Source organism: Saimiri boliviensis, chromosome 7 (assembly GCF_048565385.1).
Source record: "Saimiri boliviensis isolate mSaiBol1 chromosome 7, mSaiBol1.pri, whole genome shotgun sequence".
NCBI classification, from domain to species: Eukaryota; Metazoa; Chordata; class Mammalia; order Primates; family Cebidae; genus Saimiri; species Saimiri boliviensis.
Window position 1 is genome coordinate 19822401 of NC_133455.1, and position 23549 is coordinate 19845949.

Consider the following 23549-nt stretch of genomic DNA (forward strand, 5'->3'; position numbering starts at 1 on the left):
AAGCAGCGACTCACCACTGCAGGGCCCTTTGTTCCCATGCAGATGCCTTCTCGGATTTCACGCTGGCCCGCCAGGGCTACCCGCGGATGGCGTTCTCTGCCTGCTTTGGCGGCATCATCTTCAGTATCCTTTGAGGTCTGTTCTTGGCCTTAGTGCTGGTGTCACAGCCACGGGTGGGGGGTGGTCTGTGCCCCACCCTGGGGACTGGCTCTCGGTGTAACACCTGGGGCAGGTAATGTGGCTGCCCGGGCCTCAGGCTCCAAGGCTTTAAAATAGGGATTTGGGTCAGGCTCGGTGACTCACGCCTGTAATCCCAGCACATTGGAAGGCTGAGGCAGATGGATGGATCACAAGGTCAGGAGCTCAAGACCAGCCTGGCCAGCATAGTGAAACCCTGTCTGTACTAAACATACACAAAATCAGCTGGGCGTGGTGGTGGGTGCCTATAATCCCAGCTACTCAGGAGGCTGAGGCAGGAGAATCGCTTGAACCCAGGAGGTGGAGGTTGCAGTGAGCTGAGATTGCACACTCCAGCCTGGGCTACAGAGCAAGTCTCTGTCTCAAAAATAAAAAAATAAAAAAAGTAGGGATTTGGGGAGTGCTGACCTCCTAGGGGTGTTGTTAGGATCCAGTGAGGTAGATGAAATTCTTGGCCCCTGGTAAGAAAGAGCTCAGCAGACGGAACTATTATTGTTAGGACACTGGTGTGATAGGCAGGTGCCCGCAGGGTGGGCCTGTGTATCTTATGGAAGACCCTGTCTCTCTTGCTTATAGGGACATGCCATGGCCTATCTTAGGGGTTGGCAGACTTTTTCTAAAAGGGCCAGATAATCTTTTTTTTTATTTTTATTTTTTTTGAGACAGAGTCTTGCTCTGTAACCAGGCTGGAATGCCGTGGCACGATCTTGGCTCACTGCAACCTCTGCCTCCAGGGTTAAGTGATTCTCCTGCCTCAGCCTCCCCAGTAGCTGGGACTGCAGGTGTGTGCCATCATACCCAGCTGATTTTTGTATTTTTAGTAGAGACGGGGTTCCACCATATTGGCTCGGCTGTTCTCAAACTCCTGTCCTCAAGTGGTCCGCTGGCCTCAGCCTCCCAAAGTGCTGGGATTCAGGTGTGAGCCACGGCACCCAGCCCAAAGAATAAATATCTTAGACTTTGGGGGTCATGCAGGCGGTTTTGTAGCTGCTCAACTCTGCTGCTGTAGTGCAGAAACAGGCACAGACAATCTGAACGTGAATAGGCATGGCTCTGTTCCAATAAAACTTTATAAAAGCAGTTAGTGGCCTAAATTTGGCCAGAGGGCTGATGTTTGTCAACTTTTGGTCTATATAGAAAAGATAGATACAGCCAGCCTGGGGCTGTGGAGAGAAAGAGCTTTGAAACCAGATGGTCGTGGGTTCCAGACAGTGCGCAGCACACAGCAGGCATTCGGCCAGCAGTGGATACTATTGGCTGCTAAAGAAAGAAAGATGATCGCAGAGCGCCTGAAGTGCAGCTCTCCACACTCCACGGTGACAGCCTTAGCAGGGGCTGCGGTGTGAGCAGCTGGCCAGCAAAACACAGGCTAACTGCGGGGACCTGGATGCCTGCTCTTTTAACTCCCAGGTGGAGCAGGGACCTTGGTGGCCCTTTTGTTCCCGCTGAGGCTTCCTCCTGGCTTTCGGGCTATAGCCTCTCCTGACCTTCACGGTTAGCTGGGGAGGAAGCCCTGAATGACTCCTAGAGATGGCCTTGACCCACACACTATCACCAGTTCCCTCTAGGGACCGGGCAGTCCCTTCACCTCTCCTGGCCTCAGTTTCCCCACTTGCTGAGTGCTTACTTGTGCCAAGCATTCCTGGCACCCTAAGGTATTCGATCCTTAGAGACTGAGCAGAACTTGTATTCAATACCCGTCTTCTTAAAGACCTAAACAGAGAGGGTCTCCTCAGATAGGGTGTCTGGGGTGAAGTGGGAGTTGGGCATTGATCATAAAGCCAAATAAGTTCATTCGTTTTTTTTTTTTCTTCTTTCTTTTCCTAATTTTATGTTTTTAATTTTTGTAGGTCTGGGCACAGTGGTTCACACCTATAATCCCAGCACTTTGGGAGGCTGAGGCACGATGATCACTTTAGCCCAGGAATTTGAAATTAGCCTTGGGCAACATAAAAAATTTTCTACAACAAATTCTAAGATTAGCCAGGCATGGTGGCCTATGCCTGTGATCTCAGCTACTTGGGAGGTTGAGGTGGGAGAATCACTAAGCCGGGGAGTGAGATCACACCACGGCACTTCTCTACCCCCACCCCTTCCCCCGCCGAATCATTTTTTTGAAACGGGTCTCACTCTGTTGCCCAGACTGGTCTCAAACTCCTGGCCTCTAGTGATCCTCCCACCTCAGCCTCTCAAAGTGCTGGGATTATAGGCATGAGACACTGCGCCTCATTTTTAGCAGTGGCATCCCAAGCCCCGGGGCTGAACGCAGTAGCAGGGAGGGGCCGGGTGGTTGGGTTATGTGCAGGCCATTCCAGCAAAACTTCCTGAGCTGGGCTGCAGACATCCTCGTGGGCGTGGGGCTGGGCTGCCTGCTCCAGATCTCCCGGAGCCACACAGATGTGAAGGTGAGTGGCATGGGGCCTCATCACGTGCTGGCTCTCCATCCTCCTCGGCCCTCTGGCAGGGGAGACCATTCCCATCTCGGCAGTTTCCACTCTCTGGAAAAGGGGACTTGTCTGTTCATGGCAAGTCTGGTTTGTAGAATATTTTAAAAATATTTTGCATATAGGGTTGAAAAAAATGTTTTCCTGGTAAGTTCATAAGAGTATGTAACCAAGATGTAGCTTGAGGGGGAGGGGCAGGAAGGTCCTGGGTCTGGATCTGGGTCCCATCACTTAAATCCCTGGTTGTATGACTTAGAATGAGCTAGGATCTAGGCCAGGTGCAATGGCTCATGCCTGTAATCCCAGCACCTTGGGAGGCTGAGGTGGGTGGATCACTTGTCAGGAGTTCGAGACCAGCCTGGCCTACATGGTGAAAACCCATCTTTGCTAAAAATACAAAAATTAGCCAGGTGTGGTGGCGCATGCCTGTAATCTCAGCTGCTCCGGAGGCTGAGGAAGGGTAATCACTTGAACCCGGGAGGTAGAGGTCACAGTGAGCCAAGATCACGCCACCATACTCCTGCCTGCGTGACAGAGCGAGACTTCGTCTCAAAGAGAAAAGGAGTTAGGACATCTGTGGGCCTCAATTTCCTCCCCTCTAAAATGAGATTGATGATACCTGCCGAGCTTCCTGGATAAGCACGCAGTGGGAAGGGCCGGGCCGAGCGCTCCCCTGTGGGCAGAGCTGGGATGACAGAGAATAAAGCTGCTATCAAGGGCAGCCCCAGAAGTGAGGGCCCAGCAGACTGGAGAAGGTTCTGCAACACACTGCCAAAGGCAGAGGCTCCTGGGGACACAGGACACCTCCCGGCTCCTGTGTTGAAAGGAGGTAGAGGGTGGGTCTGAGGATCTGCATTTTGAACAAGCTTCCTGGAGACCCATGCAGGTAATACACGGACTTCACTCGAGAAACTGTTTTAAAGAGGGTGGAAAATCAGACACCTAGGGTTGGGCAGGTGACAGAAATGTGTGGCTGATTTGGGTGGGCAGCATGTGGCCAGATATTCCAGGTCCTCTAGAGAAGAAATCAAGATTCCTAGGAACTTTTTTCTATTTGAAAATATTGTGCAGGGTACACAAAAGCCCCCACGTGTGAGGGAGACTGGACCCCGAGCCACAAGTGGGCGGTCCATCCCTGCATCTCTCTTCTGGAGGACTGAGTCCAGGGACCCAGCAAGGAAGACTTAAGCCGGGGAGGGAGAGATGGCTGGGGGCTGGTTTTAAGCCTCGCCATGGGAAAGCTCTTTGAGTGCTGTGAGGCTGAAAGATGGTGCTATGAGTGGGGACAGTCTCCCGCTTCTCCCAGAGGCGCGAGTTGTTGAACAGGCTCTAAGCAGAGCCGATGAGCTGAGGGCAGGGCGGTTCTTTTACACCTGCCATCCCACAAGCAAACAGCTACTCAGGGCGTGGAAAGTTTGCTTTTCTGAAAAGTAAATATCTTCTGCAAACTTTGTTGACATTTTTCATGGGTTTAATAGGTTCGCTTTCATGATGGATTCTAGGGCAGTTCCAGGTAATGAGGCTTTACGGTTCACCCCTCAGGAGACCTGTTTCCCCTTTTCTTGTGTGTGTGTGCCCACCGCCTTTGTGCTGAGTTTAGGAAATGTGTGTGTGTTTGTATGCCCATACACGTGTGTCCACCGCCTTTGTGCTGAGTTTAGGAAATCCTCCCGCTGTTAAGTCAAATGAGACATCAACATGGAAGGATGAACGTGGTGTACCGTTGGCTGAAAAACACAAGTCGCTTTTAAACCCTTACCTATTGTATGGTCCCATTTCTGTTTTCAGAATTGATGCCCGTGTCTGTAGGTATGTGTGTCCACAGGTGTGTATACTCTGGCCCCCCATGGAGAGGGAGGATAGGCATTGCTCAAGAGCAGGCTTCCCCAGACTTTTTACACAGGGGGCCAGTTCGCTGTCCCTCGGACCGCTGGAGGGCTGCCACATACTGTGCTCCTCTCACTGACCACCGATGAAAGAGGTGTCCCTTCCTGAAGTGCGGTGGGGGGCTGGATAAATGGCCTCAGGGGGCCGCAGTTTGGGGACGCCTGCTCAAGAGCTTGCACTTAGATTTGGGTTGTCACTTACTACTCAGTTTCTTCTCTGTGTTGGAGAGGATGAAGGTGGCTGTGAAGACGAAAGACCGTGGCGCATGGCAACACCCCACACAGTGCCGTGTCAAGTCTTCACTGCGTGTTAGATGCCTGCTAAATGTGGAAGGAAGAGAAGTGGGGAGGGGACATTTCACTCCCTTTTACTCTTCTGTACTGCTTGACAATTTGTCAGCAACCACATGTGACATGTATACCATAGACTGTGTTAGTTTATTAGCACTGCCATAAATGACCACAAACCAGGGGGCTGACAACAGCCGAAATTGAGTCTCTCGCAGTTCTGGAGGCCAGAAGTCTCAGATCAGAGTGTCAGCCAGGCAGTGCCGCCTTCAAGCTCCAGGGGAGGATCCCTGCTTACTTTTTCTAGCTGCTGGTGGCTCCTGGTGTGCCTTGCCTTGTGGCCCCATCACTGCAGTCCCTGCCTGCATGTTCCCATGACCATCTTTCTCTTCTTCTTATGGAGATATAAGTCATTGGATTTAGGGGCCACCCCAAGTCCAAGATTATTTTATCTTGAGACCTTTAGCTTATTATATTTGCAAAGATCCTATTTCGAGTAAGGCCACATGCTGAGGTTCTGGATGGGCATGAATTTGCAGGGGGCACTACTTATCCTACTACATAGATAAAAGCCTGCAGCTGAAATCTGCAGACCCCTCCTCAATTCTAGAAAGTGGGAACTGGTGTCAGCTTCTCCTTCTCCTGCAGAGGCGCCTGTCTTGCGCCTGACACTTTGGCTCTCATTCATTCGTTTCTGCTGCCACCGCTCCTTTAGCAGGCATCCATCCCCTCCTTCCTGCAGAAGGCAGCATCCTCCCAAGTTCCGAGTCAGGTGGAGGTGGCAGGTTCAGTGCTGCTGGGCACCTTGGACAAGTCAGTCGAATCTGAGAGTCTTGGTTTCCTCATCTGTAAAATGCAGTCCATCCTAGTACCCACCGTATAGGACTACTGTTAGATCAAAGACGACCATGCCTGTTAGGCCCTTCGCACAATGCCTGGCACAGAGCAGGCACTCAAGAGATACTTATTATAGCCACCGTTTCGTCAAAAACCATATGGGCCGGATGTGGTGGCTCATGCCTGTAATCCCAGCACTTTGAGAGGCCAAGGTGGGTGGATCACTTGAGGTCAAAAGTTTGAAACCATCCTGGCCAACATGGTGAAACCCCATCTCCACTAAAAATACAAAAAAATTAGCCAGATGTGGTGGTGGGTGCTATAATCCCAGCTACTTAAGAGGCTGAGGCAGGAGAGTCGCTTGAACCTGGGAGGCGGCGGTTGCAGTGAGCTGAGATCATGCCACTGCACTCCAGCCTGGGTGACAAGAGCGACTCCTTTCCATTTTATTATGAAAACTCAAACATAGAACAGTTAAAAGACTTGTATGCTAGACACAGATTCCCCCCACCCAGATGCTACTGTTTACATCTGGCTGCCTTTGCTTTGTCTTTGCTCGCTATCCATCTGTCTGTCCATGCCTCCACCTTTTGAGATGGAGTCTTGCTCTGTCACCTAGGCTGGAGTGCAGTGGTGTAGTCATGGGTCACTGCAACCTCCACCTCCCAGGTTCAAGAAATTCTTCTGCCTCAGCCTCCCAAGTAGGTGGGATTATAGGCACATACTGCCACACCCAGCCAATTTTTGTATTTTTAGTAGAGACGATGTTTCACCATGTTGGTCAGGCTGGTCTTGAACTCCTGACCTCATGATCTGCCCATCTTGGCCTTCCAAAGTGCTGGATTACAGGCATGAGCCATTGTGCCCAGCCTCATGCATCCATGTTCTTTCTTGATGCACTTCACAGTTAACGGTGACATCAGCTTGTGCGTGTCATTAACTAGAGTTCAGCGTTACAGAGGCAATTATCATCAGACTTGAGGCAGGAGAGAGACACCCAGGCAGGTGGACCTGGCTGAAGTTGGAAGCGAAGATTCCCTTTGCCTGCTGCTTTGGAGTCTGGAAACTTCTGGGGCCATGTCTGGGTAACTTCAGGGTGTGGCCTGCCATCCCACAGGGCCGGCTGGGCTGCTGCAGGCCACTCATCCTCAACTGGCCCCTAGCTGGTACCTCAAACATTGTGGGCTGCATCGTTGTTTTTCTTTCTTTTTTTGAGACAGTCTCACTCTGTGACCCAGGCTGGAGTGCAGTGGTGCAACCTCAGCTCACTGCAACCTCTGCCGCCTGAGTTGAAGTGATTCTCCTCCCTCAGCCTTCCCAGTAGCTGGAATTACAGGCGCCCACCACCATGCCTGGCTAATTTTTATACTTGTAGTAGATACAGGGTTTCACCACATTGGCCAGGCAGGTTTCACCGTATTGGCCAGGCTGATCTCAAACTCTTGACCTCAAATGATCCACCCCCTTGGCCTGCCAAAGTGCTGGAATTATAGGCATGAGTCACTGTGTCTGGCGGAGATGGCACTGTTGTTGAAGCTGTATTGTTGTTGAGGGTGCATTGTTGAGGCTATATGGTTGAGAATGCATTCAGGTTGCATTGTTGAGGTTGCACTGTTGGGGCTGCATTGTTGAGGGTGCATTCAGGTTGCATTGTTGAGGCTGCACTGTTGTTGAGGCTGCATTGTTGAGGCTGCACTGTTGAGGATATACTGAGGCTGCATTGTTGAGGCTGCATTGTTGAGGGTGCATTGAGGTTGCATTGTTGAAGCTGCATGGTTGTTGAGGGTGCGTTGTTGAGGCTGCAATGTTGAGGGTAGACTGAGGCTGCACTGTTGAGGGTGCATGAGGTTGAATTGTTGAGGCTGCACTGTTGAGGCTGCATTGTTGAGGGTGCATTGTTGAGGCTGCATTGTTGAGGGTGCATTGAGGTTGCATTGTTGAGGCTGCATTGAGGGTGCATTGAGGTTGCATTGTTGAGGCTGCATTGTTGAGGCTGCATTGAGGTTGTATTGTTGAGGCTGCATTGTTGAAGCTGCACAGAGGCTGCATTGTTGAGGGTGCATTGAGGTTGCATTGTTGAGGCTGCATTGTTGAGATTTCATTGTTGGGGAGGCTGCATTGTTGAGGGTGCATTCTTGAGGCTTCATTGTTGAGAGTGCATTGATTACATTGTTGTTGAAGGTGCATTGTTGAGAGTGCATTGTTGAGGCTGCTTTCTTGAGGCTTTGTTGTTAAGGGTGTATTGTTGGTTACATCGTTGTTGAAGGTGCATTGTTGTTGAGGGTACATTGAGGCTGCATTTGAGCTTGTTTTGTTGAGGCTGCACTGTTGTTGAGGGTGTACTGAGGTTGCATTGTTGATGAGGCTGCATTGCTGTTGAGGCTGCATTGTTGTTGGCCAGAAGTGAGGTGGGTGCTGTAACAGGCAGTGACCCAGCCTCTCTCCCCTCATTTTTCCACAGCTGGAGCCAGATGGACTGCTGGTGTGGGTCCTGGCGGGTGCCCTGGGGCTCAGCCTTGTCTTCTCCCTGGTCTCAGTCCCACTGCAGTGCTTCAGGCTCAGCAGAGTCTACGGCTTCTGCCTGCTCCTCTTCTACATGAACTTCCTTGTTGTGGCCCTCCTCACTGAATTTGGAGTGATTCACCTGAAAAGCATGTGACTGAAGCCACTTAGTGTTGCGGCCTCACTGCAGGCAAGAGCCCCGCCCTCCTGCCAGGGGAGGCCCGGGACCAGAGCATTTCTGCAGGGCTCCTGTGGGCACAAGTGTGCGGCCCTTGCTGCTGGATATCTGAGGTCACTGCTGTGAGCTGAGAGAACTTCTCTGTCCCCCTCGCTGCCAGCACCCAACAGCCTTGCCGTGGGGACTTTGGAAACTAGGCTTTGCTCTGGACAAAGGGTTCCAGAGAGAAGCTAGAAGGCCCCCTTGAATGATCCCCAGAACCCCTCTGAGAAGGGCTGGAGTTTGGGGAAGATCAGCTGGGTGTGTTCCAGGCCATGCTGGAGGCACCAAGACACAGGCGCTGCCCATTCCTCTTGCCTGAGCTTCAGGCCTACTAGCACCTTCTCAGGGCACATGTGGCTACCCAGCCCTCAGCGAATGAGGGTGGCTCAGACCCCTGGGAATCAGGCCGCTGAGGGCTGAGCTCCAGAGCTGCACTGTCTCCCAGAAACAAAATTCAAGACATACTTAATTTTGAATTTCTCCTTGCCACGCTTATAAAGCCAAAAGCAGCGGGTGCCATTCGTGACGATGCACTTCACTGAACCCACTTGCTCCGAAAACACCATCAGCCAAGGCACTGCTACGCCTGCAGCTGCCACATGGGACAGCGGTCAGACGCTGCCTCTAGGATTCTGTCCCTGACTGCCCACAACTCCTTTGTTTGTGCCCGAACCTTTGCTTCTCCAGCTGCCAAGCAGAAGTCCAAAGGACTGTGCCTATGCCTCCCTCGGTGGGGGGGGGGGGAGGGGTGTCCCTGAGCAGGCTTCAGGGCCTGTGAGCTGGGGAAGGACAGATGGGGAGCCCTCGTGCCTTCCTGCTGTCACGCAGTGACCCCGCCTTATGTTGCCAAAATAAGCAACTCTTAGGTTTGCAACTGCCTTATGCTGGGAAAGAAGAAAATAAAACGTTTTTACAAATAAAAAAAATAATTCAAAATTTCAAGTGTAGAGAAAATGACACACCCAGCTTTTACCAGTTCTTCCTCTCACCGGGGCCAGCACTGAGTGGCTGATCCCAGGGCAGGGCTCGGGGCGGGGCTGAGGCAGGATCAGGGACGGCCATGGCCTTGGATGGAGCCACTCTCTGCACAATACCCACGTAAGTCAAGAGGCAGCAGCCACGTTTTACAAAGCAGAGGCTCTTTTATTAATACGTCAGAAATCCAGAGACACAGTGGGTTTTCTAGGTAACAAATCACCAATGTACAAAACCGTACAGCACTGCTCCCGTGATCCGTACAAAATGACTGTCCGCATGGTGGGGTAAGGCTGGGGCTGTGGGCGGGGAAGCGAGGGGCTGGGGAGGGCACAGGGCCATTGCCGCCACCGCCAGGCTGAGGCCCCGGCGCCGGTGAGTGTCACGTGGGTGCACTCAACTGTGACATTGGGGACGAGAGGGCATCTCAGCTAGATCACATCCCGGGACCCCCAGAGCTCACAGCCTCTGGGAGACCCCTGCTCCCTGCTTGTGGGGGGCCAGGGGTAAGCCGGGGATAGCTGTCCCTGGCCTCAAGGACAAGGCCACCCACCCTGGCTAGACTCTGGCCCGTTGACAATGCTGCCATTGGGTGTTTGTCGGGTCCTGGCCAAAACCAGGTCCCTTCTCAGGACAGCGTTGGGAGGATGGACACACTCACTCTGAACAGGGCGGAGATGCCACTCCTCCTGGAATAGACCTTCCCACCCGAGTGTCTCAACTCCCCTGGGCAGACCCCTGGGTGCTGCTGGCGGCCCCTCCAGGTTTCCACCCCTGGGAAGGAAGAGCCGAGTCTGAGGCCCAGATGCTCAGGTCAGAGACTCACACCTTTAGAAGCTGTCCCCTGACCCTTGCTTCCAAAATGCCCATTTCAACACAAAAAAGCTAAAAGGCACCCAGTTGTGCAATAAAGTTCCCTCTCTGCGAAAGGGAGGGGGTTCTGGCCTGGGGCTCGATGTGGAGCTCCCAGTGATGGCCCATGGCCCTCCAAAGAGGACAAAGCCGGTCTGACTCCCAGAGGAATCACAGTGATTCTCAACGATTCGCTGGTTTCCCATAGGGCTGTGCTTTAAAACAAACACCCACCACTGGACTAACTCCGTGAAGGGGAGAACCCGGCCGCGCTGGCGATGGGACCCAGCTTGGTCTTGGAGGTGGCGGGGAGCGGGGGTTGGGGGACGAGGCCCCACCCTGCCCGTTCTGTGGCTGGGAAAAGAACGAGGCCAGAGGGAGCCTGTGTCCACCTGTGGCCCGGACGCCGCGCAGCGCACGCCTGGCCCTCCCCGCACCCTCGTCCTGCTGCTGTGGAACCTGTGCTGTGCTCCAGGGAAGCAGAACCAAAGTGGCCTCCACCGCCTGTCACCGCAGCTGGCAACCCCCCTACCTCCACCATGCTCGGATGTCCCACAGAGCTCCCAAAAGGTGCCGTGGCGGGGAGGAGTGGTGGATGTTAGCAGTTCATCCGGACCTGCTTCTGCACCAACCACTCCCGCCATGGAAATCTCCGGGGTGAGCAGAGGCAGGGAGGGAGGGTGGCTGGGAGCTGGGCCGGGGCTACGGGGCTGCTGCGTCCCACAGGGAGCGTCACTCTGCTGGTCGCTCCCATTTCTAGTGCCCATGTGCGAAGGACCTGCTACCAGCTTTAGCATAGTCCTTAATTCACCAAAATGTCGTTTTGCTTGAACGGGTAAATCGCAAAAGGGATTTGGTCGAGAGAGCCCATTCCAGGAAGCTGTTTGGCTTACAGGCGTCGGCCCCACCTCCTGCCTCACGCCCCTTCCTCCAGGGTCTGCGTCCCCCCAGGAGGCCACTGTGGAAGGATTTTCGCCAGCAAGGGTTAAGCCGGAGAAGGCTGGGTGGGAGGCCTGCAGAGCCGACGGAGGAGACTGCTCAGTGTAACCTGCTGCCGCCCGGCACTGGCGAGCTGAGCTTTGGCCACGTGGGCACAATCACCCCAGTTCCTCTTTCCATTAGGTCCTGGGCACTGGTCCCCGAAGAAGCATTCCATGACATTATCATATACATTGAAACACCACCCTGGAGACGGGCTTCTTTCCTTCCTAAGTGGTTCTGTCCCTAAAGTAAGACACAGGAACCTGTGGCATGGGCCGCAGGCAGCAGGGGTGGGGATGCCATCAGGTCAGGAGATGTGAGCCTGAAGCAGCTTTGGACGTGGCCGGTGGAGGCTGGCCCATGCGGGAGGCAAGCCCCGCAGAGTCGGCTGGATCCAGGTGAGGGGTCTCCTTGGGAAGGGGCTTCTGGAGCCTTCCACAGCAGGAAGAGCTCAGACCTAGCAGCCGCAGCCCACCCCTCACCAAACTGGCTTGTGGAGTTAAGGAAAACAGGGCAAGGTGGTTATAAACCAAGCCCCCTCTCGTCTGTCTGCTTTCTTTCTCTATATAAATATGTGCATATACGTTTGTGTACACACGCCGCAGTTCTGGACGTCGACGTAGAGTGATACTATTGTGGTACTGCATAGTAGAGATGGCTTTTGGGCGCTGGGCTAGGTGACGGTCTGGGAGCGCTGGCGGCCGCCTGGGGGCTGCTGGGTGGCAGAGGCTGCACTGCTGCTGAGCTGTCGCTGTTGCTCCTGCTCCCTGGCATGCTCCTCATACCATTCCTGGAGCAGAGAGCAGAGGGGGCGCTGAGGCCTGCACCCCCCACCCTGCCCCACTCACCCTGCAAGGTCATCAAGCTTCAGGGTCACACAGCCAATGGCATCCAGGCCGGAGGGGGCAGGGCTGCCAGCCTCACACAGCTGGTACTGAAACTCCCCCGTCACAGGCTCAGAAATGCTGAGAATTTTGAATATGGCCCCAGAAGCAAAAATGACAATGAAATCTTCCCCTAGTGTCTGGAGGCTGGAGCATCACAGCTCTCTAACAGGCCCAGGCAGGAACAACCCTCATCCCTCGTTTATGAGCATAAACTTTTGTCCTTCACGAAAAACGTTCCCCGGGGTGACCCCTTTTGAGCTTGGCAGGAACTGTGTCCCTGTTCCACTCCCGAGACGCTGAGGCTCAGAACTGCATTATGCTGAATGCCTCACCTAACCTTTGCCCTCCAGCAGGAATGGGAAGGCATTCTGGAAATGTCAAACAGCGTACCCGTCTAAGGCCATGATTATAACCTCCGGCTTCTAATTTAAGAAAAGGCAGGCCGGGCATGGTGGCTCACACCTGTAATCCCAGCACTTTGCGAGGCCAAGGCAGGTGGATCACTTGAGGTCAGGAGCTTGAGACCAGCCTGGCCAACAGAGCAAAACCCTGTCTGTACTAAAAATACAAAATGTAGCCACGTGTGGTTCTGTGCACCTGTAATCCCAGCTACTCAGGAGGCCGAGGCAGAAGAATCGTTTGAATCCGGGAGGCGGAGGTTGCAGTGAGCCGAGATCACACCACTGCACTCCAGCCTGGGAGACAGAGTGAGACTCTATCTCAAACCACCACCAAGCGGCTTGAGCACAGTGGGGCTTTCTTCCTATTGGGCAACCTCGCTGGAACTGGGAAGAGGCCGGCCCCTTCGGACACGACCATCCTTGCCAGTTGACGACCATCTCTGCTCTTTCCTCTATGCTCGCTGTGTTTCTTGCTACACACGTTTGAGTTTACAGCTCGGACTCAAGTAAGGGATGGAGAGGAGGTTCTGGAGAATTCCTAAGGGGCAGGGACATGGCAGCAGGCAGACAGGAGAGCTGCCTCCGCTGTGAGCCAGTCCAGGGTTCAAGGCGGAGCGGCCCCGCCCAGGTCCCACACAACCCCCGCAGTGGTCGCAACGGATGAGCCGAAGCTCTCCACCAGCCTTCATCCTCCACTCAGAGCCCGGGGATCAGCCCCCTGCCCTCCCAGGACGAAGCCAGGGGAGGACTCGGCGCGGTCGGCCGTGCTCCTACCTGGATCTCCTCCTGGTACATCTTCAGGCTCAGGTCGCTCTTGGTCCTTGAGCGCCGTCCCAGAAACACCATGGAATGTTGCTAAGGAAGAGCAGAGGCTGCAGGGCTCAGCTGCAGATGTTCAGGACCCACCCCTGGTGCCACCGCTGGCCTCTCCCACTTCTCTGGCTTTTGCAACTTGTGTCACTCAAGATGTTACCAGCATCTGAGGGGAGGGATTACGCCGCGCTGAAACCCGCCTCCCTCCTTCAGACCGGGGCCTGGCCTCCTCACCTGGTATCTCTCCATCTGGGAGAGGGTCTCCAGCAGCCGGGTGACGTCTGAGGAGGCGCCCCGTGCCTCCCGGTAGAGCTCCAGGACAGTGACCAGCTCTTCTTTGGAGATTTCCTTCTCAAGGGTGATGCCACCATCAACTGCAGGGAGGGAGGGCAGGTGTGGGAAGGGCCTGGGGCTGGAGCCGCCAACCTGGCTGGGTCTCGTTCCACTATCCTCCTTGCGCCCCTCTACGGGGGGGTCTTAAGTTTCCCTCTCTAAGTCGACACTGCACTGGTGTCCTGTTCTCCACCTCGGCCCTCTTCCCCTCCCCTCCCTCTGCTGTGAGGTCAGGAGTGCAGGTCTAGCGGGCAGCTTACAGGACCACAGGGTTTCAGGAAGGGGTCTCCAAGCAAAGAAAATGGCCAGATGGTCTGACACCACAGAGATCTGCGGAGGAGGAGTAACAGGTGTGGGCACGGAGTTTTCTGTTTAGGAGACAGATCTCAGGCTGGGTGCAGTGGCTAATCCCAGCACTTGGGAGGCCGAGGCAGGTGGATCATGAGGTCAGGAGTTTGAGACCAGCCTGGTTAACATGGTAAAAACCCATTTTACTAAAAATACAAAAATTAGGTGGGCATGGTGATGGGTGCCTGTAATCCCAGCTACTCGGGAAGCTGAGGCAGGAGAATCACTTGAACTCGGGAGGCGGAGGTTGCAGTGAGCCGAGATCACGCCATTGCTCATCAGCCTGGGAGATAGAGGAAGACTCTATCTCAAAAAAAAAAAACAAAAACAAAAACAAAAAGGCAGGGTCTCACTCTGCCCCGGCTGGAGTGCAGTGGTATGATCATGGCTCACTGCAGCCTTGACCTCCTGAGCTTGAGCGATCAAGTGTGGACAATTTTGATGGAGAATTTGGGAAGAAGGGAGGGTCAGTACACAGAAAACTATGCAATCTGGGAAGAGTGAGGCAGTCACTAGAGCCAGCACCGTCCAGCTGCAGCAGGAATACAATTTGCCGGTGCCGTAAACAGTATTCACACCATTTAAATCAAGAACTGTAGTGTGAACCTATTATTGAGAAACGTGCAGATGACTGAAGGAAGAAACAGCTAAGAGGGAGGCGCCTCTGGAGGACGGGAGGGGGGAGGCAGGACACGGGCTGCCGCCACCACATAAGCCTTTCTCTACTACCTGATTCTTCTCCAACTATGACATCACTGTTTTTATTTTAAAGTCAGATCGACCGTGTTTTCTGAGATTAACTCTTTGAAAACAAGGCAAATAGGAGACCTAGAAAGACAAGCCAGACAGATAAGCTGGACAACCAGACAGCCGAGAAAGGACAGCCTGATGGCTGGCTAGAAGGCCACCCGGACAGATAGAGCTAGGTGGGTGGCACACAAACGCCCAAGGTGTCACGCCGGCACAGACCTTCTGAGTCCTGGTTCTTGCGGCTGTAGTTCATTCGGAAGACGAAGGCCTCAAGAATGAAGGCGACAATGATCGTCATCACCACCTGGCCAGGGACAGGGAGGGAGGGGTGGAGACAGGGGAGGAGGGCGGGTGGGTGTCTGTGGCTGCACGGCCCACCCCCAACAGAGCCCGGCCAGATGGGACCCAGCCCCACTCCCTGATGCTGCAGCCTGAGGAGTCGGGGCAGCTGGTGAGGTGGAAGACGAAGGGCAAAGAGCGTTCTGGGGCCTGGGACATACCATGGTCACGATGTAAAAGGTCATGAAGTAGAGGCGGCTCCAGTGGGAGGTCTGAGAGGTGACGCCTTCCTGGAGACCAATGGAGCAGCTAGTGAGGGGACCCATGCCAGCAGGGCAGGTCCCTGTCTGCACAGGCTGCCCCATGGCCCGGGTCCGGAGCCAGGCTCCCCAGCTCTTCACAGACCCCACCCTGATTTGCAGCTGGTTGTGAGACGGAGGAGACGGAGCTCACCCTTCTGGGTCTAACACTAATTCCTGACTAATTTCTGACTGCTGAAGGAGCCCCGGCCGCTCCCCTGGACAGCTGGATCCAGAACCAGGGCAGCCTTCATCCCAGTAGGGCTGGGAGTCCGGAGAGTTTAAGGAATGGAATAGAGAGCAGCAATGACCGACGTATTTTCGCTAGAGGGAAAAGTCATCTCTACGGTGGGGAAGATGGGACAGAGACTCAGAGTCTAAGTGGCATCTCCTGGCTGCTGGGAACATGCAGAGAGACAGGAGTGGCAGCTGAGTCCTCCAGTGCTGGGAGGGGTGGCTCTCGGGTCCAGCCATACCGTGGCCTCCCCATAGAACACCAACGCAGCATGACTCAAGACCCCCAGCCCTGCAGGGTGCAGGAAGGACGATACACCCTGGGTGAGGGGAGACCCGGGGCTGGCGGGAGGACACCCCCAGAGCTGCCCGAGCTCTTACCATGATGATGTACCAGTTGTTGACCACTGTGAGCTCGAACAGGGTCACTGCCGAGGGAAGGAGAAAGCAGCATCCAGATGAGACCGCACTTCAAACTGAACTTGGAGGGGCCTTGTTACCTATCCCGGGTGCCATGTGCTAAGATGAGGGGGTCACCATATGCCCGCTTGGGCTGTGAGCTCCAGGAAGGACCGGGCAAGGCCCTTGTGGGGCACTGGCTCCGCAAGGCGCTCTGCCATTTCGGCCTGGCCCCAAGAGGGCACACCTTCTGCCTCGGCAGCCTGGGCGCACCAGACCCATCTGGATGTCACTGGGTACAGATCTGGGGTGTCGGGAGGCACGCCCTTTTTCCGGAGAGGCCGCTTGGCTGTGTTCTCCTCTTCATGGGGGTGGGTACAGGGCCGTGTGCAGCCTGAGCCAGGGAGCAGTGCAGCTGCAGCAGCACTGGTGTGGCTGGGTCCCACCCTGTGAGTGGCACTGTGACGAGGGGACCCCACCCAGCGAAGGCCTACAGCTCTTCTCTTCTCCAATACTGAGAAGGGATCAGGGAAAAGAGTGGAAGCGGGCAGCCGAGTGCGCTCCGGGATCTGGCCTGGCCTGGCCTGCACTGCCAAGACCACGCCCTCCACCTGGGCCAGGGAGGCGCCAGAAAGTGTGCCCCCTGGTGCTGAAGGGAGAGGCCCAGACACTCGCGACATCACCTCTGAGACCCGTGGTGACAAGGGCGGGGTTCCCAGGGAACGTCCCCCCTGTGATTTTTCCCACTCACCAAAGCTGTTGAGGATGTTGTCAAAATTATTGAGATAGTAGTAGCCTTCCTCTACCACGGTCCTGTTGCCCACGGTGTGGTTGCGCCAGCGGTAGGCGTCTGCCACTGTACTCGTGCTGGCCGGAGCACAAGGGAGAAAGGAGGGAGGGTCACAAGGCGATCGGTCACCTCCAGAGAGGACAGAACTCTGAAACAAACCGAGGTCTGGCCAGGACTTTCCTGCCTAACCCTCTCCACCTCATGCCTGGGCCCTGCCAGAGGAAGGCCCTTGGTCACTCCTGCCTGCTGGGCTTGGTAGGAGCCCCGGGCACCTCTGTCACCTGTCACCTAGCAGTTCTCTGCTGCAGGCGCAGACTCCCTCACCGCTGCCTGAGAGGAGAGGCAAGGGCCTCCTCTGCACCTGCCTGTCTAGGATCTGCTCTTGAGTCTGGGCACCAGGCCACAGCCCCAGGGAAGGAATCCCTACTGGGGCTCCCTGATACTTGGGCTGGGCAAGTATTTGAAAAGGTTGGTCCTATTTGAGAATCCTCTGAACCCAGGAGGTGGAGGTTGCAGTGAGATTGCGTCATTGCACTCCAGATGGTTTTGAGGAGCTCGTATTTGCCACTTTCTTTCCAATCCTTTATGGCTACTCTGTTAATATCCATGCTAATGTTTATAACAGTCCAGTGCTTGGGCCACCCGGGAGCCTCCTCCCACACGCGCACATCAGACGCATAGGTGACGTCTGGAGCTTGCACGAAGCTCCCTGGTGACTGGGATATGCTCAAAAGTCTGGGACCCACAGCTATAGGCTTCTGGTTCCAGACCAAGCTTGACACTCAAACTGGGTCTCAGAGCTACCAGTGTCTTTGTAAAACTGTTTCTTCATCAGTGCTTGAGGCTGCAAAGACCAAATGTAAGCGAACTCTGAACTGAGAATGAATGAATGGCGGTGCAGTGATTTCACTATAGCGGCTTAGGAGAAAGGGAGCGCTCGTGGGAGATTTCACTCTCTGCTCTCCATCCCTGAGCTCGATGACCTTCCTGCACATGTCCCTAGAAGACTGGTCTTGGCCTAGGTCCGCAGCCACTCCAGAAGAGAAGTGGGAGGAAGCTATGGGACTTGACCTCGAGACGCAGGCTACTTTAGGGGTGGCCTCCAGCCCTTGGCAGAGGGTGAGCTGATGGCTCCCAACCCTACCTGGGGGGATGGGGAAACACGGACCCCAAGTCCAGGTCCCTTGTGTAGCTCCCTACACTCAACTAAGCCCTGAAAGCAAAGCAAGGTGGCTGCTTTGAGAGGAGCAACCCCAAGGACCCCAAGGTCACAAGGATGCCAGTTCTGGCCCTGGCCAGCCCTCTGCCCTGGAAATGCAGGCTGCCTGGGGCTAGGTGCCTCCGGTCACCACCTACTCACTTGCAGCAGTTGGGGAAGAGGATCCCGAAGAAGAACTCCATGCCCACGATGGCGAAGGAGTAGTAAAAGATGAGCAGAGTGAGGCCCAGGCTGTGGGGCGACAGGGGCAGGGTGACGCGAGGCCGGCGGGAGGGAACGGCTCCTCCGAAGCCCCGGCCTCTTCGGACCCCAGGGCTGACTGCAGGGCCACGCCCATGGTCGGTTCACCAGCTGGAAAGTGCCTGCGGGGGAGGGGCCTCGTGGGGCAGCTCTGGGGTGAAAAACAGCTCAAGTCAGGACTCTAGGAACAGATGCCCCTTTCCCAGAGATTCACCCCTTACCTGTGAAGGTAGACTCACAGGTGACCCCTTACCTGTGAATGTAGACACAGGCGGTAAGTGAGTTGACAGCTCCCTGCCCTCCCTACTAAATATGTCAGACAGGTCAGTGGAGAAAATGTTGGTGCCCAGGAGACCCGTGGCGGTCAGGGGTTCTGGCTCCTTGCAGCCCCATCAGGCCCCCGATTCCAGTCCTTCGTGGAACTGCTTTCCCCCAACTGCTACTCGGCTCCCGCCCCCACGGGGCACTGCCACACGGCACCTGGACCTGCGGGCTGGGTTGGGGGCTGGCAGTACCTGGCCATCCGGGGCAGAAGCTCGAACATGGTGTCCAGCACATTGCGGTAGCGCTCTTTCAACTTAAACAACCTGAGCGAAGAGGACGCCCGTCACCTCCACACGCAGGCGCACACCTCAGCCCCCACCCTCAGAGACCCCCGCCGGCCCTGCCCTCCACGCGCCTCGAGGTGAAGACAGGCGAGGACCTCTCCTCCACCTGCGTCTGTTCCCGTGGGTGCCACCAGCCCCGAGCTTGGCTCAGATGACTCATGCATGAGGGAAGGGACGATGGCAGCCCTAGGACACCGGCTAAGTGGGGCCCTTCCACAAAAAGGAGCAGGGCCAGGCCACGTCTCCTTGCAGTAGAGCTGCAGGCTCAGACAGGAGTGAGGCCTTGCTCCTGGGAACGAGGGAGGACAAGCCCATGTTCCCCGGGGAGTTGGCGCAAGGGAGTCCACCGGCAAAGAAAGGTGGCAGAGGGTGGGAGGGACGTGGATACTCAGGCCCAGCTCCAGGCCACACTCACATGCCAAGGGGGAGGCTTTTCCTCCACAGATGCCACCACCCCTCCTACTGCCTATCCCGCATGTCCCCTCTCCTCCTAGGGAGAGGACAGGGTGACGGACATGGATGGGGTTGCGGCTGGAGGGTCAAGAAGCAAACCCAGGCTCTGAGTGCACAGGGGCCCTAATGAGGAGCCCTCATTAGGAAGAGACACCATCAGCCAGGCAGGGTGGCTCACACCTGTAATCCCAGCACTTTGGGAGGCCAAGGTGGGTAGATCACAAGGTCAGGAGTTTGAGACCAGCCTGGCCAACATAGTGAAACCCTATCTCTACTAAAAATACAAAAATTAGCTGGGTGTGGTGGCGGGCACCTGTAATCCCAGCTACTCAGGAGGCTGAGGCAGGAGAATCATTTGAACCCAGGAGGCGGAGGTTACAGTGAGCTCGTGCCACTGCACTGGGTGACAGGGCAAGACTTCATCTCAAAAAAAAAAAAAAAAAAGGAAGAGACACCGTTAGCGGGCAGGCTCACCTGGCACTTCCTTCAGTGTCCCTGGAAAGTCAGTGGGACCCACGCAAGGGTTTTTCTCCACAAGAGGCTGAGCCAGAGAAGCATGACGGGTCCCTGAAAGGCCCTTCCAACCCTCAGACCTGTGGCTCTGTGATCCGTGACTGAGCACATGGGCTCCTGTGGCCAGTGCAATGCCACCTCAGGTAGGGTGAACATGAATTATGGGCTGGGTTTCTCTGCCCAGAGGCGTCTGGGTGAGGTGAGGGGCACAGGCAGCCTGCACGCCCTCAGGGGTGGGGACGGTGACCCCATGGTGCTTCTGCAGGGGGTGACATCTGTGACTCTGGCTTGTGAGCCTTCTGGCCCATTCTGGGTCACTTCCCAGACCAATCCTGTGGCATTCCCATCCTCCCTCTATTTCTTCATCTCAATCTCCAGCCCTGCCCTGCCCCATCACCTTAGCAGCTGGAGGGGGCGCAGGACCACGATGAAATAGAAGGGCTCCATGTTGAGGGCCAGCGCCAGCAGTCCCAGGAAGGCAAACACCGTCACGGAGAAGTCGAACCTGCGGGAGGGCAGAGGCTGAGCTCCACCCCATGGCCCTGAGCCTCCCCGCACCTGCTCTCCTCCCTGGCCCTGTGCACAGCCACCCTCCCAAGGAGCCCAGACACAGCAACACCAACAGGCCCTGGCTGGCTGCAGGAAGGACTTCCTGCCACCCGTAGGGTTTCCAGGTGGCCAGGCCCTGTCCCAGCACGTGTCTCGAGGGTCAGGCCTCAGCGCTGACCCCAGGGCCAGAAATACCCAAGAACCCCCTCCAAATGGGCCCCATGCTGGTCTGACTACAGGGAGGAATGAAGCCCGGCCTCTGAAACCCTGGAGACAGGCCTCGTCTTCCGCTCAACAGACATCTGGTTACACACCGTGGACCAGCCTGACCCCAAGGAACTTTTTGAGGAAAGACAGCAGATTCCCCTAACAGCTGGCCCTGCCCAAGCCAGAGGACCCTCTCTCCTCTCCAGACACACAGGGCCCACACGTGTGCTGTCGGCTCCTCCCAGCGTGTGTTAACCTGCTCACCCTCACGGCCCAAGACCTCATGAGTGCAGCCTGACTTCACGGGCCGATTAGCTTTAACAGGGCAGGAAAGTGACCTGCCGCTCTGTGGAACAGGGAGAGGGGTAGGTGAGCCTCATCACTTCAGGGCAGGCAGGGGAACATTCTTCTTTGTGGGCATTGTGGTTTGTATGGAAGAGAAAAAAGATTAATGAGTCAGGAAGAGCAGGCCAGCCTGCGGCACCTCAAGAGGCCATTTCCAGAAGGACGGGCATGGGGGGTGTGAGAGGCTTCAGACAAGGGCCTGACCCTGGAGAGCTGCTGAGCCTCGGGCAGGACTGCTGGAGGGAGACGCAGGGCCTGGCCCACCCTCAGACCTTCCCTCCGCAATTCCAGAAACGGCCTGGACATTGGGTTGTGCAGAGAAGGGTCTGTGGCTGTCTTGAGTCTCAGCTTTGGGTCAGAAACATGCTGTCCACTCACAGGTTCCATCCGGAGGACAGGTACTCCACAGGGCCCAGGCCGGCGACCTTCAGGAACAGCTCCACCCCATAGACTGCGGACAGAAGGAGGCCATCGGCAGCAGCCCCGCCACATCCTCCCCCATGCTCCGTCTCCTCTTTGTGGCTCCTCTGCAGTCTGTAGCCTCCCTGCTGGCCACGTGCCCTCCAGGCTGAGCCCAGGCTTCATTCATGTGCCACTGTGAGAGCAGGTGCTCCAGGAGAGGGCCCAGATGGTGACCAATTGTGCAATCTGCTTAAGAGAAACTGGCCAGGTGTAGTGATTCACACCTGTCAACCCAGCACTTTGGGAGGCCAAGACAGGAGGATCTCTTGAGCCCAGAAGTTGGAGATCAGCCTGGGCAACAGAGTGAGACCCCATCTCTGCAAAAAATACAACATTAGCAGGGCATGGTGGCTCTGTGTGCCTATAATCCCAGCTACTTGGGAGGCTGAGGCTACTCGGGATCCCTTGAGCCCAGGAGGTTGAGGCTGCAGTGAGCCATGATCACACCACTGCACTCCAGCCTGGGTGACAGAGAAAGATCCTGCCAAAAAAAATGACAGAGAAATCCTCCCTCCCCATCTCCAGACAGGGCCCAGCTAACCATCTGTCCATCCAACAGGTGTGTCCTGACCACCCCTTCCAACTTGGGCCTTGCACTGGGTTCTGAGTGTGCAACAGTGACCCGTGCAGGGCCACCCTGGGCAACCATTGCACTCCAGCACAACGGGGGCACAGAGCTTATCAACGCAGTGGGGGGAAAGACGCCAACAGGGAATGACACTTGACAGAAAGGGCAGGAGAGTCAGGCGGAGGCCAGAGGGAGACACCACCAGGCACTGGAAACCCCTGTGCACAGCCCAGAGGCAGACGAGAGCAGCAGGGAGCGGAGGCTGCTGAGGAGGGCGACAGCGTGCAGGGAGGGCCGCGCACTGGCAGGCAGCGGGGCTGCAGAGCCGAGCGGAGGACCACGCACACCTAGCATCTGGACTCCCATCTAGAAGGCGGTGGACAACCATGATAGAGTTTTAAAAAGGGATAAGATGGAATCAGACTAATTACTCCATCTCTTTACAGCTTCCTGTTTTAAAGAACCATGAGGTTCTATACTGAATGAAAGTTCTCCCAGACAATGTTTAAAGCAAGCAGTCCAGCAAAGCCACGTCAGAAACTTACTGGTAAGAAAGACGAGGTAACTCCAGGGCACGTGCTTGGAGAAGAAGTTCCCACCTGTAAGACAGAGAGGTAGCAGCTCACGGGCAAGCCGGGTGTGCCAGCCAGGACATGGCCAGTCCCCGAGGGGGGGGCTCACCTTTCAGCATGAACGTCTCCACGAGGATCCAGACCCCGTTGACTGCCACCACCAAGTCTGAAATACACAGGCCCATAAAAGACAGAAATAACAGGTGGGCTTAGAAATGTGCAGGTCACAGCTGCGGTCCCTGGTTAACTTCCTGGAGCTCTAGGCTTGGGGAGAACAGGGCTGCTCCACACACCCATTTGATAGGAAATGTCCTTCTGCTCAGTGTTCTTACCAAGGGAGCTCAATCAACCAGTGTTTTCACCTAGAAACTGCTACGAATTTCTAAAAACACTCCATCACTATATAAAGACCAGTTATGATATAGGGATTATTCCAAATTGGTGTAAAAGATGAACAGTGTACAAAGCATTCAAGTATTGAAACCATTTGTTTTCCCCTAGAGACTTTTTTAAGATGGAGTTTTTGCTCTTGTCGCCCAGGCTGGAGTGCAATGGTGTGATCTTGGCTCAGTGCAACCTCCACCTCCTGGTTCAACTGATTATCCTGCCTCAGCCTCCAGAGTAGCTGGGGTTACAGGTGCGCACCACCACGCCTAATTTTTTGTATTTTTAGTAGGGTAAGGTTCCCCTATGTTGGTCAGGCTGGTCTTGAACTCCTGACGTCAGGTGACCCACGTGCCTCATCCTCCCAAAGCGCTGGGATTACAGGTGTGAGCCACCGCATCTGGCCTCCCCTACAGACTTCTAATTTTAAAATAATTGCATGAACTCTTTAGCAAAAGTGCATATGCATTTGGCCGTCTGCCTAGCAGTCCCACTTCTCAGAAACCATTCCAATGATGTACTAGCAAAAATAGAAGATGTATCTGAAAGCTGTAGACCACAGCATTATTTGTGACAGCAAAACACTGGCAACAATCTCAATGACACATCAATAGGGGACTGCTTGAACAGACTATGATACATTCATGAAGTGGCATACTTTAACCGTAAAGAAGAAACAGGCTGAGTACAGTGGCTCACACCTGTAACAACAG

General features: G+C 55.2%; 2 protein-coding genes across 5 annotated transcripts in view; one reads left to right on the forward strand and one right to left on the reverse strand.

Moving 5' to 3' along the window:
* SLC8B1 (solute carrier family 8 member B1) overlaps positions 1-9313 on the forward strand; it is a 37354-nt gene extending 28041 nt beyond the window's left edge. For both annotated transcript variants that reach the window (XM_039471986.2, XM_039471985.2), the window contains 3 exons: positions 43-123; positions 2539-2603; positions 8115-9313. In XM_039471986.2, coding sequence (XP_039327920.2) covers positions 43-123; positions 2539-2603; positions 8115-8281 — 313 coding nt within the window. In that variant the 3' untranslated portion in view covers positions 8282-9313. The remainder of the gene's footprint in view (positions 1-42; positions 124-2538; positions 2604-8114) is intronic.
* A 1426-nt stretch (positions 9314-10739) lies between these two features.
* The window catches only part of TPCN1 (two pore segment channel 1), a 76825-nt gene continuing 64015 nt past the window's right edge, over positions 10740-23549 (reverse strand). For 2 of the 3 annotated variants that reach the window (XM_003932223.4, XM_074402193.1), the window contains exons 16-28: positions 22562-22618; positions 22426-22479; positions 21229-21301; positions 20147-20254; positions 18691-18762; positions 18077-18166; positions 16678-16793; positions 15909-15955; positions 15216-15284; positions 14935-15019; positions 13519-13658; positions 13246-13326; positions 10740-11973 (exon numbers count right to left, since the gene is read on the reverse strand). In XM_003932223.4, coding sequence (XP_003932272.1) covers positions 11857-11973; positions 13246-13326; positions 13519-13658; positions 14935-15019; positions 15216-15284; positions 15909-15955; positions 16678-16793; positions 18077-18166; positions 18691-18762; positions 20147-20254; positions 21229-21301; positions 22426-22479; positions 22562-22618 — 1109 coding nt within the window. In that variant the 3' untranslated portion in view covers positions 10740-11856. Of the gene's footprint in view, positions 11974-13245; positions 13327-13518; positions 13659-14934; positions 15020-15215; positions 15285-15908; positions 15956-16677; positions 16794-18076; positions 18327-18690; positions 18763-20146; positions 20255-21228; positions 21302-22425; positions 22480-22561; positions 22619-23549 lie in introns of those variants that run through there. The other variant, XR_745403.3, reaches the window with a different exon arrangement.